This window comes from Penicillium vulpinum, assembly GCF_028829585.1.
Source record: "Penicillium vulpinum strain IBT 29486 chromosome Unknown utg000001l_segment0_segment0, whole genome shotgun sequence".
NCBI lineage: Eukaryota > Fungi > Ascomycota > Eurotiomycetes > Eurotiales > Aspergillaceae > Penicillium > Penicillium vulpinum.
Window position 1 is genome coordinate 1472271 of NW_026643241.1, and position 20114 is coordinate 1492384.

At 47.7% G+C, this 20114-nt stretch overlaps 7 protein-coding genes across 7 annotated transcripts; 1 reads left to right on the forward strand and 6 right to left on the reverse strand.

Moving 5' to 3' along the window:
- Positions 1-880: 880 nt before the first annotated feature.
- Positions 881-1699, reverse strand: N7479_000532 (uncharacterized protein; the record flags this gene model as incomplete). The annotated part of the gene is made up of 1 exon (XM_057248230.1): positions 881-1699. The coding sequence occupies one exon, from the start codon at positions 1697-1699 to the stop codon at positions 881-883; it is 819 nt and encodes a 272-aa protein (XP_057112662.1).
- Positions 1700-2683: 984 nt separating this feature from the next.
- On the forward strand, positions 2684-3741 carry N7479_000533 (uncharacterized protein; the record flags this gene model as incomplete). Its single annotated transcript, XM_057248231.1, has 2 exons — positions 2684-3187; positions 3259-3741. The coding sequence occupies 2 exons, from the start codon at positions 2684-2686 to the stop codon at positions 3739-3741; spliced, it is 987 nt and encodes a 328-aa protein (XP_057112663.1).
- Positions 3742-3989: 248 nt separating this feature from the next.
- On the reverse strand, positions 3990-6668 carry anxc4 (annexin ANXC4; the record flags this gene model as incomplete). Its single annotated transcript, XM_057248232.1, has 2 exons — positions 3990-4280; positions 4371-6668. 2 exons carry the CDS (start codon positions 6666-6668, stop codon positions 3990-3992), a joined length of 2589 nt encoding a protein of 862 aa, XP_057112664.1.
- A 719-nt stretch (positions 6669-7387) lies between these two features.
- On the reverse strand, positions 7388-8998 carry aspE (septin; the record flags this gene model as incomplete). The annotated part of the gene is made up of 2 exons (XM_057248233.1): positions 7388-8495; positions 8553-8998. The coding sequence occupies 2 exons, from the start codon at positions 8996-8998 to the stop codon at positions 7388-7390; spliced, it is 1554 nt and encodes a 517-aa protein (XP_057112665.1).
- A 2049-nt stretch (positions 8999-11047) lies between these two features.
- Positions 11048-15502, reverse strand: N7479_000536 (uncharacterized protein; the record flags this gene model as incomplete). The annotated part of the gene is made up of 4 exons (XM_057248234.1): positions 11048-13676; positions 13748-14408; positions 14462-15041; positions 15104-15502. The coding sequence occupies 4 exons, from the start codon at positions 15500-15502 to the stop codon at positions 11048-11050; spliced, it is 4269 nt and encodes a 1422-aa protein (XP_057112666.1).
- A 978-nt stretch (positions 15503-16480) lies between these two features.
- On the reverse strand, positions 16481-17725 carry N7479_000537 (Vacuolar protein sorting-associated protein 62; the record flags this gene model as incomplete). The annotated part of the gene is made up of 5 exons (XM_057248235.1): positions 16481-16832; positions 16886-17047; positions 17118-17174; positions 17225-17555; positions 17614-17725. 5 exons carry the CDS (start codon positions 17723-17725, stop codon positions 16481-16483), a joined length of 1014 nt encoding a protein of 337 aa, XP_057112667.1.
- Positions 17726-19172: 1447 nt separating this feature from the next.
- On the reverse strand, positions 19173-20033 carry N7479_000538 (DOPA 4,5-dioxygenase family protein; the record flags this gene model as incomplete). The annotated part of the gene is made up of 4 exons (XM_057248236.1): positions 19173-19546; positions 19658-19715; positions 19777-19909; positions 19963-20033. 4 exons carry the CDS (start codon positions 20031-20033, stop codon positions 19173-19175), a joined length of 636 nt encoding a protein of 211 aa, XP_057112668.1.
- Positions 20034-20114: the final 81 nt, after the last annotated feature.

Genomic DNA, 20114 nt, shown 5'->3' on the forward strand with positions numbered 1-20114 from the left:
ATAAAATATTGCGCGAAACTCACCACTACCTACTCCACGCTAGGCAGTAGTTTTAGTGATTGGTCTCATGTTGTAAAGCAAACAGTGAAGTAACAAGTGAGAATCTCAGATTTAAACAGGAGGCTCCACCCGACCTTCTATATCGATCAAGACCTGGCATTGAACTCCTTCATGCTCAAATGAGTGAGTTGTCAAGGTATCACATAATAAATCCAGGTCGTCCATTCTCTCCAGATCCTCCATTCCGATAAGAGGACCACTATAAGGTTGACGCATCTCTCTAGCATATCGTTTAGCATCCATATCCAATTCTGATCCGTCGCACTCTTTTCCGATCAGAGTAGTAGTACTCGATTGCGGCATCTCTTCAATAAAAGTCTCGGCCGGTTTTACTCCAAACCGAGATTTAGCGCCAAACCCTCGGTTGTATGTGACGTGCTTGAGAGACGGAGAATTGATATTGATAAGATCATTTATCCGGAGCCAGAAGTCTAGTAGGCACAACATATCAGCAAGAACTTTATTATAGGTGTCTGCAGAAGATTCAAAGGTTATAGTTACCTTTATGAGTTCTTCCATATTTGTCCCTGATATAGCAAAATGATCCATAGATTGGCACAAGCTCAAGGTCTATTGGAAACTTGGTCCCTATATTGAAAATAAAGACAGTCAGCGTATATCCACAGAGTTCAACTTTTGACTAACCTTTTTGCTGACGGTAGACTGCTGCTATAGGTATGCCTTGGCTATATTCTTGAGAGACAGTCTTTGACAGTACCGGAATGCGGTGTCCTATCTTCGTAATAACCTTCCTCATAGCGGGTGGCCCCACAGCCAACGGCCTGATGAAGGGATGGTACTCGGGGGTTTTCCAACTGATTTACCCTAACCTTCCTCTCTTCCAGCAGATATCAAGTCCTCGTGCATCGGTCTCAATCCGATAGATCAAATAGCATCTCTTGGCCCAGGTGCTGATATCTTCGTCGGGATCCGCAAGCCGGACGCCAGTATGAAATCCGCTAGGATGAGCAGGTGCGTTGTCGTGATTTGCAATGTGCGTGAGATCACCAATAATGGCTGCGGTGTTGCTAGGACCACGAATAATACGGATCCCAAGCCCAGAGACAAACTGCTCATAGGCCGCCGTAGAGAGCTCGTGGTGATCCAATTGCTTGACTACCCACTTGGCAATTCCAGAGACCTGTTTTTCGTGGTAATCTGTGACCCAGATATGGTAGGCAATGAAAGGGTTAGCTAAATCCGTTTCTAGTGGATCTTGCCAATCTGGGCGAGAATCGTCTCGAAGTACTATTGACGATCCCTGAGTCCCATCTGCCAACTTCAGATGATAGACACGACCCCCGGTATATATAGACCAGTGGCAGGGTTTCGGCTTTTGGCTCAAGCCACGTGCCCATCTGTTCGGTCTTCCGACAAGATAGACACTGGAATGGTCCGAATAGTCGGCATTTGGGTCGGGCTTGTCGAAGGATGCATGGAGTTGCAGTTTGTATTTGGCAGCATTGGGAAAACTGGCTTTGGTCATCTGATCCTTGGGTAACTCATAGACATGATCCAAAAATTTCCCTCCGCCACCTGAGATTTTGGCCAAAATCTCATGGTTGGAGATGCCATTCATCATTCGTTCCATGAAGACGCTCGCTCTGTTGCGGTTGCGCTTGAACTGTTCAAATAGCATCTTGGATACTTGAAGGAATGTAGAGATTTTAGAGGACTAGGGTACTGAGTTCAGAAGGTTGAATTTTTGAAAGTTACGATGGGAATTTCCCCATTTTATACCTCTACCAAGCCGGGCGGGGCCCTTTGTTCTCTGAAACGCGATGCGCCCTCGGGATGAATGTAAATGCTGCTTTGAATAATATAATAGGCGGTATTTTATTTTTAGAAGTGCCTCGTAATAAGCGCAAGATTATTAACTTCCCATGAAGGGTATAATATAGAGGTTAAGACAAGGTGAATCAATCACGGCGGCAGATGGGGTTTGTGGAGTAGACCTTCGCCAATCCGACACAAATGTTCGGTTCAATAAGACGAAGTTTATGCTTGTCGGTAAACAAGACTATGCAGTCTGGTATGGCAATGTCAACGATATGGCAGTTAATATCGTGGTTATGGAAGCAAAGTCACAAAGCTCTGGCGGTGAAAGAGTGCCCCAATGCCTTGCCTATATGGGTCAGTACCTTATAATATAATCGATATTATACTACCTATATTATAACTGATTTAAAGGTATGGTCCACCGACTCTTTGGCGTTGAGATCATTCAAAACGCTGTAAATCATTCATCATTTGACACACATTCTGCATGATTATTTAAGCCAACGTACTCAGCTATATTCCTTAAGTGTCACCAAGAAGGTCCCAGAGCTACACATGTGGCTCAGTACACCGGGTTTCAAGCCGGTTTCTCCAATGTGGCTGCTTTAGAGGGCGCTCAGGCGGGGCCGTCCTCCTCACTGAATCATACCACAAAGTGCCCAGGTGGTTACCTAGGTACTTATGCACCTCCAGGGCTATCTATAAAGCTAATAAAGGTACCTAGTGGGGCCAGTTTAGAAAAAAAAAAGGACCAGAAACTCCTACGAAAAAGCACAGCGCAGGTCAGCTCGAAGCGCCAGAAAGAGAACTCAAGATCTCCCCCTGAACCCAACCAGACCAAAGAATGGCAAGTCACGTTGACGAAAGTCCAAGCTATGGAAATGCCCAGTCACAACCTGGGAAGACAAAATCAGCGATCAACAAAGTTCTTTCTACCCCCGAAATTCTAGAGATGATACTGGTTCAGCTTGATATGCGCACTTTGCTCACATCTGCCCAACTCGTCTGTTACAACTGGGCCAACCTAATCAGCGAATCGCCATCAATCCAAAAGGCGCTTTTCTTCACTCCGATCGGGGCCAACGAGTGGGGAGAAGAAAAGATCATCAACCCATTATTGAGGGAGACTTTTCCTTCCTTCTTTCCCACCAAGGACAAGGCAGCTGACCACCCGTTCGACTATTCCTCTTTGCCCATGACCAAAGACTCGTCGACTATGGGCCAATTCGTACGAAAGGACGCAAGCTGGCGCAAGATGCTAGTCCAACAGCCTCCTATCTCAGATATCGGACTTTACCACATCATCAGTGCAAGGGGCGGCGATTCTGCCGAAAGCTCTAGTATCCCAGTTAGTTCTTCTAGTTTACACCATGCGATCGAGTTGAACGTCTCGAGTGGCTAACATGTGGTGGTATGTAGGCAGATCAAAAGATGCAAGAATTCGGATACGATGGTGTTCGAATGGAAAGGCTTTTCGAGCTTTTGCTCTTCAGTCGTGATGTTGAATTTCGGCCATACACCAACGCACGGATGTATTGGTCTACTAGAGAACCGATCGAGTTTGACAGTGAGTATCGAAATATCAAAGATGAATTTCATCGGTTGATAGGAAAGTTTGGCGTGGTTCTTTATACAAGCATGGTGAGGCAGTGCTCTATGGGCGTCTATCGTGGTAGCAATTCCGAGGAATTTATCAGGAAGGAGGTTATCACTGCATATGAAGAACATGGTTTTGATGTTAGTTGCAAAGAAAAGGAGATCGAAGAATCGAAGAGTGAAGTAAGTGAAATAGAGGGGCAGGACCGGCGTTTCAATACCTACGAAGTTGATGATAGACTTGCCCATATTATTGTTACTGAGATGTGGGACAACTGGCCAGCACCTGAGCAGAAAGAGAATTGAACAGAAAAGGAAATCCATAGAGCGCAGCCTGAAATTCACTGTCTACATCTAGTATGCAAAGCACTTTATAAATAAACATCAGATCAGACGATAACCAGCAACTACATACCTATACACCACAAACAAAGCCAAGGACAGTTACAATTTCCCCATGTCAACTAAACCCCACCCTATAGAGCGAGAGTAAACAGTAAACACCTCACGACTAAGCAACAGCACTACGTATCACACATAAGAAAAACTCACAATCAAGCATTCCGCGCCAACTCAATACAGAACTCCCCCCACTCCTGCCCCCCATTCAGCGAAAGAATCTCCTCCGCAATAGCCTCCTCCAAACGCTCATGATACCTACGCCTGTACTCATTCTTAACGAGATCAAGATGTCTCGGCTCCCAGTGCAGCCGGACGAGACGGGAAATGAGCAATTCTGAGCGCTCACGACCGGTACGGGATTCGCGCAGAGCTTGGTGGAGGAGGAGGGCATCGCGCATTGGTCTGTTAATTGCGCCGTTGAGGATGTGGGCGAGGGTTTCGCCCTGGATATATGTTAGTTACCGCATTCAGGATTGATTATTGACTGGGGGGAGGGAGAGATGCATAAAAGATATTAAAAAAGATATACATACCACCAAATTCCTCGACTTAGAAATCATAGCCCTTGTAAAATTATGCCCATAATTATCTTCATAGACACGCAGCACCTCGCGCATATGCGCATCACTCCTCAGCACAATAATATGAATCATAGCCGTCTCCCCACCCTCCTTCACAATGGCACGATACAAATCCTGCACATCATCCCTGACAAGGCGTTTATCGACCGGATCGCGCTCATCCTGCCGTTGTCCCTCAAGCGCAAGCAGAATCGCAACGCGGAATTTATCCGCTCTCAACTCAGAGCGCATGCAGCGCTCGAGACTGTTATCGTAGCGCGTATCGCGGAAGGAGTTCTTGATTTCGCGGATCGCGGCATTCGACCGACCCATCAACGACTCGATTAGTAGTTCGCGACGAGATGTGCCGGCTTGGTAATAGCAGTTTGCCCAATATGCTTCTGATTCCCAGCGGCCGAGGGCGGTTGCGTAGCAGACTTTTGCGAAGGAGGAACTGCCTAGTTTGAGACGGAGGTGTTTGGCGAGGTTTATTCCTTTTCCTTGAATACGGACGCGGGCTTTGTATTCCTGGCGCAGGAGGAGGATCTCGTCGCTTGAGAGACGGGGCAGGATTTGGATTATGGTTTTGCTATCTATGTTTCGGGTGTGGTTTAGGGCAGATTGCATGGCTGCGGCGTCTGGGCCGGCGTCGTAGAAGGAGACGCGTTTGCGGCCGGTTAGTGGGGAGACGAGGATTCTTGGGTCGGCGGAGGAGGTTGAGTCGTGGCGGTTGTGGCTGGATGTTGGACGGGTGAGGCGTTTGTCGTCGCGGTCCGAGCCGCGCTCTTTGTCTTTCTTTTCTTTGCTGCTGCGGGATTCGCGCTCGTTAACGGAGGAGTGCGAGCGGCGGTGTTTGCCGCGTCGGCTGGATTCAGAGGCGGAGGTTCCGCTGCCGTCTAGGGGTTCAAGGTCTGAGATGTCGTCGTCGCGGATGGAGGGGATGACGATCGCCGTTGGCATCGGTGAGATGGACTGATAGGTACCGTGATACGGCTCTAGCAGTGGACTGGCTGGGGGATGGGCGGAATGGACTGCATTGGCTCCGCCAACTGCGAGGGTATTCGACGATGACACGGACTGGCTGTGCGGACGAGCACTCGATCGATTCCCACCCGGTGCAATCTCCACAAACTCAGGCTCATTATTATACCTATACGACTGGTCTTGAGGTTTCGGCGGCGGCGGTAGCGGCTGCTGTTGCTGTTGCGGCTGCGGCTGCGATTGCGGATAATACTGACTCTGCACTTGCTGCGGCGGGGGTCTAGAATACTGCTCATGCGTAGCAGCAGGGTAAGCCGGCGCCGGTTTCGACGCCGGTTTCGACGCTGGATCCACCTTCGAAGCATACTTCAAATTAGGATCGATCTGCGCATACTGATACACGCCGGGATTCGCATACCCCACCACCGGGGGCTGATAACCCGCATCACTAGCAGAGGCAGTGCGATAATGCGAAGGCACATAACCCGCACTCGTCGCATACTGAGCCGGTAGCCCATACGGCAACGGGGGATTCACCGGCGCTGGCACAGCACCCGAGCTAGCGGGGTAACTCGAAGACACGGGAAACGCGCCGGGCATAGTAGCCGGACCTGAAGGCTGCGACGAAGGTGGCACATATCCAGGACGCTCGCACTCAGGCACAGAGGCCCAGTCAATCGGCGCAGCAGCAGGGTATCCCTGCGCCCGCGGGGCCGCGGTCGCGAACTGCGCGGGCTGCGCATAGCTATAGCGATTCGGACGCGCGTAGCTGGGGTGATTCCCCGGCGCATCACCGTAGGCCAGATCATCCGCCGAGTCCGAGTCGTGTTGGTTCACGCGACTTCCGCGATCCGGCGACGAGGGTCGTCTGCGATGCGACCGCGAACTCGCCGGCGCCGGCGCAGTCGAGCCGCGCTCGTCGTCCGAGTGCTCGTAGCGATCATCGCGACGGCGTCGCGAGCTCTCTGCGTCTTGATCGCGTCGACGTCTCAACTCAGAGTCCGACTCTGAGTGGTCGAGGTCGTAGCGGGAGGTTCTTGGGGCGCGCGAGACGACGGGGCGCGAGTCGTCGGTGGTTTGGTGGCGGCGCTCTTGGCTGATTAGCTTGTATTGGCGCTCTATTTCTGCTTCTTCGGCGGGGTTGTAACTTTTTGGTCTTGGGGGTTCGATGGCGGAGCGGGAGCCGTGCGGGGAGGGAGAGGGGACTCGGCTGTCGCGCGACCGTGAGCGTTCGCGACCGGGGGATTTGGATCTGGTTCGCGACCGTGGTTCGTTCACTTGGAGTGACATTTTGGTTCTGCAATGCCGGGGTCTTGATTTGATGTTCTGGTCTGGTATTCAATGTGTCCGGCGGGATTTCTTTTTTTCCCTCTTCTGAGGTGAGGTCTTGGGTTACACAGGGAGGGTTGGACTTGGGGGTTTTTCTGTGCGTATACACTAGATCATTCTACTTTGTAGATATGAACCCTTTTCTCTACCTCTGTGTTTGTAGGTGGAGGGGGAAAAAGAAAGGAAAAGAAGACAAAGCCAGAAGTTTTCGCGCCTCGTATTTAACGGCGCCAACTTATAGCTAGTCTGTGATTCTTCACCTCCTCTTGTAGCCAAGGATTAGCGGCTCTTATTGGCTTACAGCTGAAGTCAGGATCGTCGGTGATAGCGCTCTTCAGCCGCACACTTCTGACCAATGCGCATACTTTTAACCCATGCGCATGTAAGATTGCAATTGAACCCCGAGGGTCAAGGGATGCATTAGCGTGCATTTATGTAAGATGGGTTACTTCGTAATGTTTCTAGAATTACGCAGGGTTCAAGATAAGTTATCAAATTACCGTGCAAACAATAGATGAAAAGCACTAGTACAGGTTCCGGATTTCGAAACATTTTGTCAGAAGAGAAAGGAAAACAGAAGGTATGACATAAAAAGAAGCCTTGCGAGGTGCCAGGCCGCGAAGAATGGGGGTATGTGCGGGAAGAGAAAGCAATGCGAACAGAACGAAAAAGGAAGGCCTTTATCGCGTGCGACGGCCATCATGAGGTCCCTGACGACCACCGTAGGTTTGCTTCTGGGCGGGCGCCGGCTGTCCGTTGCGGTTGAGGCGGTTTGTTCTCCAGCGCTCGTACCAGACCACGCGACTGGCCTCCCGCAGCTCGGAGCGCCAATCAGAAAAGACAGAGTCCTTCAGGCGAACAAAGTCACAATGCTCAGCATCATATGGGTCTGCAAAGCCCCAGGGGAATCGGCGACCGACTGGTTTGTCTCCAGCGGCCAGCGAATGAGGGTCTGGAGACAGGATCGAGAATGGAACGTGCTGGTTGATGGCCTGCGAGGAGTTGGACTCGTGGGTGTCCTCGCTGAGCTGGGATGGCGAACCAGGGACATTTTCGGTTCCGATCTCGGCTTCTTTGGCCTCGGCTTTGCTCTCAAGCTCCACGGTTTCGTCTTCATCCGCACTTTCGGATGAGCTGTATTCTTCCTCCTGGTCCTCCAATGTCAATATTTCAAGGGGGTCGATATTAGCCTGTTTCAAGCTGCTCCAGACTGCCTTGCGGAGGTAATTCATGTGGGCGGAGGTGATAGTATCCGCCTTGCTGATAACTGGTACCACAGTGGTCTTACCCAGCACCGTGCGTAACACCTGGATATCTAGGTTCTGGTCCAGAATCCCCACCACAGGCGCATCAGTGGGCTTGGAAGTGCCATTGGCAGCACGCTCGGCCATGGCGATGTTCTCATCAAGACGTACAGGATCCAGGAGCAGGAAAGTGCAGTGAATATGGGTGTCACGGGCACCAGGGGATCGAATAACCTTCATCTCCTCGGCGAGGGTCTCCTCGAACTTGCTCTCTAGGAAGCCTGTCACACCACGTAGCTGAAGATCTGCGATATTCCGCTCAAGACCTACGGAATCCCACAGGGTAAGTCCGACACGTTCGCCGTCGAACTCTGTTTCCAGGTATTGCGACGTGAATCCTTCCCAGACCGAGGTTTGACGCTCGAGCTCTTCGACCTCCTCGGGGCTGCGTGAGGGGTGCTTATGAGCAGGCATGGCCAGAGCACTGCGGAGGAAGTTGAGGAAGGATGTTTTGCCTGAGTTACGAGCACCAATGACAAGCACACTGACACATCTATTGTTAGCTTGTTTAGTGTTGATGTTACACGTCATCGCGACTCACTTGTATGAGGTGGGGTCCTTGCGACGGCGCACACGACGGGGGCTGTTGACAGTGCTCACAGCACTACTGGCATAGCTATAACGACCACGGTGGGTCATGCTCTCAGTACGCGCATAGGGATCAACATTGTTGGTTGAACCAGCCATAGAGGGCGCAACAGCTCCAGACTGTGGGCGTGGAATTGGTTCGGGGATCCTGTCGCGTTCCTCGCCTCCAAAAGTTTCCAGTTGCGGGGCGGGGGAAAGATCAGGCAAGCGGGGAGGAACTTTGGGGGCATAAGACTCGCGCTGACGACGCATCTCATCCTCCATTTGGGTTTTAGACATCTTTTTGCGGGAAGACTTGTCGCCTAGGGGTTCGGTGGATTTAGAACGACGAAGGAAGCCGAGGGAGGTACGACGGTGAATGTCTGTTTCAGGTCCCAGGCGCGTGGAGGAAGTTGCCATTTCGGGATGAGTTTGTCTGTCTTCATTAGCCTTTTCTTTTCTTTTTCTTTTCTTCTTTCTTTCTTTTTCTGTTCTTTTCTTTTTCTCTTCTTCTTCTTCTTATCACGAGTCCTGCAATTATGCTCTATCGACAGGGAATCTCGATATTGCCTAACCCCAGAACCCCTCACACGTCAGGGGTATGGGAACATTGGGGAACTGCCCACTCACCAATAAAACAAAGATATATATATCGGAGTTCAACTAACAGTGCAGCTTAGATCCGATATGGAGCGATTCAAAATTGCTCCGAAACAAGGGCAAAGTGGGATTCAATCCAATTGGCAATTGTCAATCCGGGGATTGAGCCAAAAAAACGAAAGTTGTCTGCGACAGCAGATGGAAGAGAATAAGCGAGAGTGGAATCAACCAAATACAAAACTCCCAGCCAGTGGGTGAAGGGGAATTGAAATTGAGACTTGAACAGAGTTCAATCTCCAAAAGTGGTCAGTTTTTTTGGAGGGGCTTGTTTTTGTTTATTGCAAATAGGCCTGCTCACAGCGTCCAGCAACAGCGGCGCTTGGAGAGAGTTGAAAAGGAGGGTTAAAGAGAAAAGAAAGAGAAGGATTTAATCTGGCTACTCTTTTACAGGGAAGATCGAAATGATCAATATAGAAAAAAACCCCCCAAGGCCATTCAGGGGTAAAAAGCAACTCTCCAACTTTTCGGTCCAGAACGGTTCCCCACTTACTGCATGTTCGCCAATTGTGAGCTAACGCCAGACGGGATATTTGGACTAATGAAAGAATGACATTGGACTCCAAGGCTTTACATATATGTACGGAGCATATTATATTATAATCCTTGAAAATACACACATGGTCTAAAAAAGCACGTTCTGGGAAATATGAAGGCACGTGCACCAGGGGCCGTTGAGTCTCCACTTGTCTATAATCTTACTTGCTACTAGTAAAGACGTGAAACATCTGCTGATATTTCAGTTTGAAATATAAGAACAGGTTTTGATCATAAAATAGAACGAGTCTACAATATACATATCAAGAATATGTTTGTCTTGTTTGCATATATACTATATGCTATTATATGCTCGCACATATCCAATGTCCATCCATTGGATATGGTCCCGCTTATTCCCCTCAGCTGAAACTGGACATTGTCTCCGGAGAGCTAAGGCTAAACCTATCCTATCCCTAGGGTAAGCCCATCGGCTCCAGTGCAATTGCCCCAAAAAGCCGCAATCTAATGCACATAAGCAAACTAACTGCGCCGTTTAATAACCATATCGAAACCTGCCTGGGCATCCCCAATACGAACTAGATCCAATTCTGAAACATACAAGTTAGATCTCAGCTACACGTGGTCTGCTTATTTCTTTTCCTCGTCAGAGCTGACCGGACACAGAGGAGTTGACTGGACGTAGGAATGCGAGTTGTAGAGAATAGACTAGCGACTGCATTGTGTTGGCTGGTTTGCAAGGAGTGTTCTAGTTTTCTACTGTAGACCACAGAAAAAGCCCATACAGCGGAACTGCCTATTTCGACTCGGTTATTTTCAATCGTAATGGAATACAGCCAAATACCGGGTCAGGGGTAGTCTAACTATAATAGGTATTATAATGTTATGCCAGATACAGAATAACTGAGGGAAGCTGATTTCGAGCAGCCCTATATAGATTGATGGAGTATTAGGTATCTCAGTACCAATTTTGAGCGCGGAGGCTTTATTGAGAAACTGTTTGCCTAGGCATTAGCTTGACCTTGTTTGTCGTCGCGCACCTCTATATATTCATTTCCCACAACAAGATCATCAACCCCACTGTTCAAGTTGGCAGGATAATAGGGAGGACCTGGCGAAGAATGAAAAAGACGAAGACAAATACAGCTTATGAGATGTGTAAATCCCTCAGCCTATGGAATTGATTCTATCGGAGCCGTGTAGGTAGAACTGTCTAGATTGTCAGTCATTTTACGGAGTAGTGGTTCCCCATATAGCCTCTGCACATTATCCAATTGGAATTGATTTGGTCCGATCCATGGGGGCCGACAAGAACTAATCTAAGATAGCATCTGACCAGTCAGAGTCAGCATCAGAAGCCCCCATATCGTCGCTATCATATCCTGGTAGCTCCACGGGGAGTGAGTCGATGCGAACAAATCGAGCTGGAATCGTTTCCATCATCCGATTTGGTAACTCAATCATGTCTTTGCACTTTTCAGCCTCACGCATGAAGATCATGAGCTCGTCAAGGAACAGGTAAACCTCTTCAACTTCCACCGAACGGAAGCCCATCGGTTTAATCAACGTATATAGCTGCTGCTTTACAACACCATCTTCTCCTCCGTACCCCAAGATGTCCGCTAATTTACCAGAAGCTCTGTAATCCGTACGGCCATAACTGCTATACCAACTGAGACATTTGCACGCTTCAACTAGATAGGGCTCTGCCCACTGGATGGATATCCCTAGCCACTTGAACATGACAGCAGCACTTAACTGCTTTCCTGCGCGATTGCATTGTTCAATCCATTTGTCGTCTTGGGCCCCGTCGACAACAATTAGCTGACATTCCTGGTCCCAGCAATCACGACGGCGCTCTGTTGCTACCAATGAATCTTGCGATAGATCTTCAGAGCTCGGTTTATTTGATCCGTTCACCGCCAGTAAAAATATGATTCTTGTGCATCCAAGGTCAATAGCAGCGTGGATGGCTGTGTAATATTGCCCGGAATCCACTCGTGCATTCGGATCGGCGCCGTTGTCTATCAATCGCCTGGCGGTAGTGTAGGCCTTTGTCGCAGTTGCTGCGATGAGAGCGGTGCCATAGCTACCGAGAGAGCTCTTTTGATTTAGATTTGCCTCTCTTCCGTCAAGTAACATTTCCACAATCGTATCATCACCTTGTGCACACGCCGCTATCAATGCGGTGCCGTAACTTCCGATTTCAGCGACGCAATTCACATTCGCCCCATTGTTGAGAAGAAGTTCGATTCCTGACTTGTCACCATCTTTGACTGTCCCGATAGCTGCAATCAGAGGTGTTCCATATATCCCGAAATTGTCAGTTGTTGGCGTGAAATTCACGTCGCCGTTTGCCAGCATGAAATCGAGATAGCGTTGATCCTTAGTGTAAAAGCAGACCCGTGGCATATCATAGCCATTCAGTGGGAGGCAGCGGTATTTGACGCGGCTTTTGAAGTCAAAACTTTCGAATAAGTAGTCAACCACGTTGCTTGGAGGAATTGGCTGCTCAGGGCAAGAATATCCACTGAGACAAACTGCCCACACCATCAGTGCCGCAAGTTCTTGCAGCACAGGGTGGTTTTTGTCGCTGACCTTGACAAGACTCATCGATAAGAGCTCAACGCCACGTAGTTCACTAATTTCTCCAATTTCTTCAATTTCGCCTATGCCATCGCTGACTTTCTGTCTCATTTCTGAGATCATTCGCGTCAGAATCATGTCCAGCACTTGACTTCTCTCTTTACTCGTGACTCCATTGAGACTTCTCTCTCCCTGGGGAATTTCACTGATGGTCCTGACTTCCTCCAGACTTGGTGTTTGAGTGACACGGAGGAAAGCATTCAAACTTTCCTTCATGTCATTCCACCAAGACAAAATCATAGAGAAGATGAGGAGATAGAGCGCCGGCTGTATAAGGTCGGTGGCATCGCTCTCCCGGGATGGCGATTCAATTTCCCGATTAAAATCCATCCATGCTGGCTCCTTGAATTCCGAGATTGACGATTCTATGTGCTCAAATAACGTTGCCACTGATTCTTGGTCGCCAAATTCAATCCAGCCCTCAGACTGAACAGCATAGAACTGACTATAGGCCACGGCAGTGAAAACGGTCACAATGATCAATGAATTGTCACGAGTTACTGCCGAATAATCAAGATATCTCACGTTGTGCCTGTTCCGTAAAGTCTCCATTTCCCAGAAAGATTTCATCCAGGAAAACCGCTCCGGCACCAACCATCTGTATGGATCTCGTAAAAACTCTGATATTTTTGTGATTCGAACCCTTTCTGATAAAATCGCCGGAATGACGAGTGATATCAACTCATTTCGCCAACGAATCTGCCCATGTGAGTCAGGTTTCGCACGCAGAAAATCCAAAATGAATGGTTTCAGTGATTCCATATCCTTTGAGCTTTTGGCGTGATCAAACCAGTTGTTATGAGCGTGCTGCCAAAGGTCTTCCAATATGGGATTTTGTTGGGTGGCTACTGGGTTGTAGTACGTCAAGGTTCTCAGACAGATCTTCGCTGCAAACTCTGGGCAGTGGTTTCCTTCACTTCGTACTTCTGAAAAGTACTCTTGAACTGACAGATGTGCAAATCGGCTAACATCGTCTCCAATATCAAGAAGATTGCGACATTTAGCTTTGATCATGGAAACATCCTGGATGGTTTTGTGAACAGCGTCAATCGTGCGGTCAAGATCATGGCTGGCCGCCGCCACGAGGACGGATGTCTTGCAGGATCCGCCATTTGCATGGAGCCACCTGAAAGCACGAAGTGCGATGTTTTTCCAACTCTTGTCATCGTCAATCAACTTGAACATCCCGTCATATGCCCTTTTAAGATCCTCGGGTAGTTCTTCCAGGGCTTCTTTCATCGCAACCATGTCACTCAAGGAGAGAATGTATTGTATGTGCAATGATGCCCATTGGAACCTAATTTCATAATTAGCGAACGCGAAATGATTTGAGAAACATAAAAAATGCAGAAGCGGCATAAAACTTACATTCCATTGCTCTTCTCCTCAAATTTGACGATTATCTGGTCTTCTAGATCAGGTGAAAGACGCGACATCCCTGAGTCGACTCCTCTCCGTTTCTCATCTGCCCGAAACTCGGAGATCTTCTCTCGCACGAATTTGATAATATCCTCACCATTATCGCTAGAAGAAATCTTGACTTTGGTCATATTCTGAAAACCAGTGAAACTATCATCATCTCGACTTGACATGATGACACTCACAGGAAGTGCGGATTGAGCAAGCCGGTCGAAGACTTCCAGTAATATGCGCTTTGTGTCTTTTGCGCACTCGTCAAACGCGTCCAGTATTAAGGTAACCTTGCCATTATGTTGTATGAAGCACTTCAATATCTCTTCACATTCCAGGGATGTCATATTCGGGTCAGGTGAATCCAATTTGCCTCTTTGCTTGAAAACACGCATAACCTCAGTAGGGAGTCGATTGCAAGATCTCGTTAACTGCTTGGCTAGGGTGCAGAGAATGTTTCTCCAGTCTTGTCGGTTTGTATCATCTTGTCGGCAATAGAAGTAAGCGAGTTGGCTAGTCTCCACCTCATCATCCATCTCTTCATGCGGCTTATCGTCTTCCAGGGCGTCATTATAGAAGTCGACCAACCTACTGATCAATTTGGTTTTTCCAGCACCGGCTGCTTTGCAATTAGTACTGCGCTAGCGAATACCATATCTTCAGCCTACTTACGAATACCATTAATACATAGAATGGCCTTTTGGTCTGATGTGATCCAGTTCTTGTAATCTGTGTTCTCGAAAATCCACTCTCCGGTGTCTGGTGTTCGTCCTGATTTAGCGGTCTTATGATGTGCCAGGTAAGGAAGATCCGATAGCCAGACCCGCGCTCGATCTTCTTCGTCACGCTGTTGTTTTTCGTTTTTCAAGTCTTCCAAAAATTGTTGAATAGCTTGCAACTGGGCATCTGTCTTGTCTTGAAATTTCACCTGCACCCACGTATTGAGCTCTAGCTCGATCTCGGTGGTGCTTTTATCGAAGTTGGAAATGGCATCAGATCCCCATACAGAATGCCAGGTTCGACTAATGGAGTGTCGTTGGTAGTAGCGCGATACTGCGGCGAAAAATTTCAACGTCTCCGTGTAGAGATCAAGAAGTTTTGACTCGAATCGTTCGCTGTAGCGTATCAATCCCTTATCGCCGCGCATTTCCTCAGCCTGACGCTCATAATCGACTCCACGGGCCATAATAATGATTGCTTTCCCGAGGCCCTGTACAACTGAATTGGCAACCTCGGCTTTCTTGACTGGGATCTGTACATTGTAGAGAAAGTGGTTAGGCAATGCATTGGAAAAAGGGAGTCAATTTCTCATACATCTACCAATACCATTGCGATGGACCAAGCTGAACTGGCCGTCTGATTTAGGCCAGTCAGTGCTGTTCCAAGGTCTTTGACTTTCTGTACGGCCTGAATACTATCATCCCAAAGCGTATGAAGGACAATTTTGTTTTTTCCAATAGGTAAAACCCATTTTTTCTTCATGTACTCTTTTTTGGCGTTCTGGCATGAACCTAGTAATTGATTTGCTAGGTCCTTAGAATCAGTCACATTGGTACGGTCAGAAGAAGCATCTGCTTGGGAGTCTTGGGCTGGGCTATTCAAGATCTTTTGAAGCTTGGCTTGGTCCTTTTCTGAAAGTTTGGTATATGCTCGCTCCCAAGGCGATACATCGTCCTCATTTTCCTTTTCACACTCTTCTCTGTTGTTGTTCATTTTTTTTTCTCATAGAGAGAAAAAGAAAGCCCCCAAAATAGTCAAAAAGGCAAATTTTTTGGATGAACGTAGAAGAGAGAAAATATCACGGCATGTTTGATCATTGAAAATATGACCTGTTCCTTCTTGTTGTGTCTTGGTTGGCTGCCTCGGTTTGTTTTTGGCTGATTATTGGTTGCAGTGGTGAGGGGCATTGGGCATCTACAGCACCTCGCTTAATCCAGATGCTCCAGATTGAGCAGCGCCATTTGAGGGGATTTCTTCGAGAAATAAGATCTTTTGTAACGAAATGCATAGCAAGTTAATCAATCTGCAGATCTCCCGTCCTACTCTATAGCTAAAGGCTTGACTAAGATTCAGATTGATGAGGAGCGTCAGATGACTTTGGATGACATGTGATGAGATTCTGTAAGGATCGCATGGTTTCTATTATTGGCTACTACTTGCAGTTAGAAAGACCGCTTTAGATATAATATATGGTAAGTATAAGTAACTCGCGATACCGTTCGGACTATAGGACGCCCTCGCTATAACTAGTTATTCGAATCGGTTATTAATAATGCATTACGGCCTAGGTACTTTTTATACTAGGGTGTAGTGCGGTAGTACTAGTATACCTAGACGATATCCTTATGTATCTGTTCGGTATCTATCGAGGAGTACTACGAATACCTAAAATAGGCCTTTTTACTACTAGCGGAACAAGAATTATTTCGAGGCAGTCCTTCAAAGTATTTATGCATTACATATTACATCCGAAACTATCTTATTTCCTCACATACTATGTATTATGGAGTATGCACGTACATGAATGTACTCCATATTCCCCAAGATCACCAAGTCGAGGGACAAGCTCTCAAATCTAAGTAACCTTCTTTCCATCACTATATACTAGAATACTAAAACTAGATTCTTCTCTCCTATATTCTTTAAAATCGCAACATAGCCAATCCACATCCTCAGCCCCATCGTCTACCCTCATGAACTCTCATCCACAATGAAAGTCCTAAACGGAAGCACAAAGCACGTCTTTGAAGGACACACACCAGATCTATCCAATCCCTTGAACTTAGGACCATTAGGACCAGCAACGTTCTTAGCCTCACCAAAGATCTCAGGCTCATTAGGCGGCTTGTCATCACCCCATCTCCCATTAAAATCTAACCACGCCACCGGATCCTCGGAGTTCACAGCCTTGAACGAGGCGGTTGTTTTATCGTAGGTATAAATGTAGGCATTGAGTACGGGGTCCCATAGCTCGCCGCGGTCTGTATAGTCCATCAGCAACCCTGCAGGGAGGTTGAAGCCCGGGATGGTGTGGTCGTGTTTCCTGGGTGTCTGTCAGTATTGACATTTGACAAATCTTGGAAACTCTGTAATCACCCTGCAATTGCGTAGTTTGCATGCGTTCCTCTCCCGGAGTACACATACGGCCGCTTCCCCCTCTTTTCAAGGGCGTTGTAGGTAAATGCCTGTCCGCTGGCATGCTGGCTAAACCATATTGCTTTGGGTTCGTCGTTGACGAAGCGGATCATGTTATGTTCCCTGTTTTTTGTTTTCTTCTTTTTTAGCAAAAACAACTTTATGCGGGGTGTTCTTCATTCTTCACACTAACCAGTCTCCGATATGGTCGCCGAATTCTAGACCTAGTACTTTGTTCCCTTTATTGAATCTGGGATCCGATCAGTACAAATGCACACTTTTGAGATACAGCCAACCCACGCATAGAAGTAAAAGTAGAACACATCAACTGTTGCGTTTCCGCGATCTGCGATAATAATAGCGCACCCTGTCCCATCACCTGTTCGTCCCTGTAAGTCCGGTCTGATACCCCGGAACCAGGCTGGCTCTGGATTGGCTTCGATGCCCTCTGGGGAGGTTAGGAAGACACTTGTATTGCCCATTTGATTGAGTATATCGAGGTTGTTGAGGTTTAAGGGTGACTGTACTCCCTCGATCGCTGTCCAGTTGACATTGGGTCTGGTATTATCGAGTTGCTGCTGGATATCGCTCGGCATGTACGTTTCCTGGCTATGAAGCCAGACCAGGGGTGCTATAAAGCCGAATAAGCAACTAAAGATCAGGATCCATATACATATCAGATATTTTACCGTATTCCAGGACATAGGGTGGGACGTCAGATGTAGCCCTGTCGTTAAGTTGTGCCCAGACTGGTTGGGTCGAAGATAGACAAACTAGTGCCAACGGTATAAAAAGACGCATGTTGTGTGACAATTATCGAGTACTGGAGAGCGATGAGCAGGCTTTTAAGCCCTAGAAAAGGAATAACCAGTCCTGGCTAACTTATAACGGTGTTTAATTTCAATGCGTATCGGCATGATCTCGTCATGGGCAGATTTGAGACATACCGTGGGGCGGGGGGCAGTTATAGAAAATTCTAAGTGATAGAAGTCTATAATCACAAGGTCTTTTGCTATTCCACCGACTCCATGGATCCCTCGATGTGAGTGATCTCTCGACGGGGATCATGCCAGTGTTCCGGGCAGCAGGTCTCAGCACCTCGACTCGGATTCTTCAAGCTCGGACAAGACAGTAAGATCGTGGACAATTAAGGTGTACTCAGGTGGTATGTCTCCTGCAATAGGGTGGGATTGTTGAAAAATGCCCTGTTTACCTCCTTTATCCTCCGGGGTAAAGTATGCCTCCCCCGAAGAATGTGAGCCTTATATCGGCTGCCCCATGGAGAAGTGGGTGCAGTAGCAAGGGCCACGATTTGTTGTTTGGTCGTCATAATAGTGGTGCGATCTGCATATCGTATCTCATGGCTGAAGATCATTGCTCTAGATTGCTATTGGGCTGACGATGTCACCTGCCTGCGAAGCCCTCATGACATAAAGTTTAAGTTGGTGTCAAAGTAAGTTAGGTTAGTTATAGTTAAGTTATAGTAATATAGACATCCTGTGGATATTATTATTCTTAATTCTCGGTCTTGGGAACCGTGGTGTATGCATCGCGCTCCTTGGTATCTGTATAGAAGGGTGATTCACCAATAGCATCGCGTTTATGCACCAGCCGTTGACATTCCTCAACATAACGCGTTGTGGTTATCGCTATTTGCCTTTTTGGTGGCTTGCAGCTGTTTATGTCTTCAGATATAATAAGAGTATTTAAAGTATAGCGAGGTGTGCAAGTTTAATTTGGAATCCTCTCACAAGAAACCTTTAGAAATTCTTTTCGTTGACTATATACAAGGCGGCACGGCTAAACTTATCAAGACCACTCTATTTAGCCCTATCTACCTGTTTTACCCTTCATGACATCAGTTAGCGTAGTTGGTTTGTTTCCCGTCATACCATGAACCTTGCCTAGGAAGAATCTCGGACTAACCGAAGATCCAAGTTATAGTTAGTTGGTATAGATATCTTCTCATTTGGACCCGGTCGTTGTGTCCTCATATCCCCTAAATTAGGGTGGATCCCATGATAAAGTAAATTAACAAGCTGACTGCTGGTATTTGGAAACACGTTCTTCTTCGGCCTGCTGATGAATACTAGCACTTCGTGGAACGTAGGGAGCCGTACTCGGGTATATACAGATGATACCAAGTAAGAAAGGCCCACGCAGCACATAATATGTAGCGAACTGGACTTTTCTGCATCGGATTCTTCATTTATTGACATTTATACTTAGCTAAAACAATACACAAATCCTACAGTTTCTCCAGCTTCGCCTTCTCTGCCTCCTCCTCCTCCTCCTCCTCCTCCTCCTCCTCCTCCTCCTCCTCCTCCTCCTCCTCCTCCTCCTCCTCTTCCTTCTTCTTCTGCGCTGCCGCCATCAACTTGAAAAGCCTCAAATCCAACGGAATACGGTCACCAAGCCAGGTCGCGCGTTGGGTATGGTTGCGCTCATCCTCCGATGCCACAGTATTGGGATGAACGAGAGCACTAAGCGGGCCCCGGTTAATAACCAGCCAGGGAACGAAAGCTCCAAACTGCGCTGGTGTGAACAAATTCACTTCGAACATTGCTACCGGGTGAGGGCCAATAGGTCGGTCGAAGAAAGTATAAATTCGGAGCTCGGGGACTGTTTACGAAGTGTAAGTAAGAGATCAACTGAAATTTGCAACTTAACCCCGCAGTAGACGGCTAGGCGATGCAGGTTCTGGTTCCTGGGCTAGAAGGGTGCGCTGCTTACATTCTCGTCTGATTCGTTCCCAGAGCGCTTTGGCGTATGCAGCTTGTTCGGGGTTGCTCTGGTCTATGCGTCAGTCTCGCTGTGTCTTGACTTCTGTCATGGGTGGTGGAGTGACCTACTTGGAAATGATAAATATGGACGTCGAAGCCTCCCTCCCGGCCTTTGGAAAGAGGGTCCGGGAATTCAGAGTAGGCTTTGCTTAATATGCCATGTTGAGGGTTCTTTAATGACTTGCCGTCTTCATTTCGCTCGCTACGGCAGAGAATAAGTATCTTGAGTTCGACGTGGTTGCATGGAACACTTACTCGGACAGCGGCTCAAGGTTTTCGTATCCCTCCAATGGAGATGGGTATGAGTAGGCAGATGGGTCCGTCATTGTGGGTATGTTGGGTTTGTTAAAGATGGGAGGAGAGCTATGTAAAGAAATGAATACAGGATTGCAGCTATATGTGTGGCC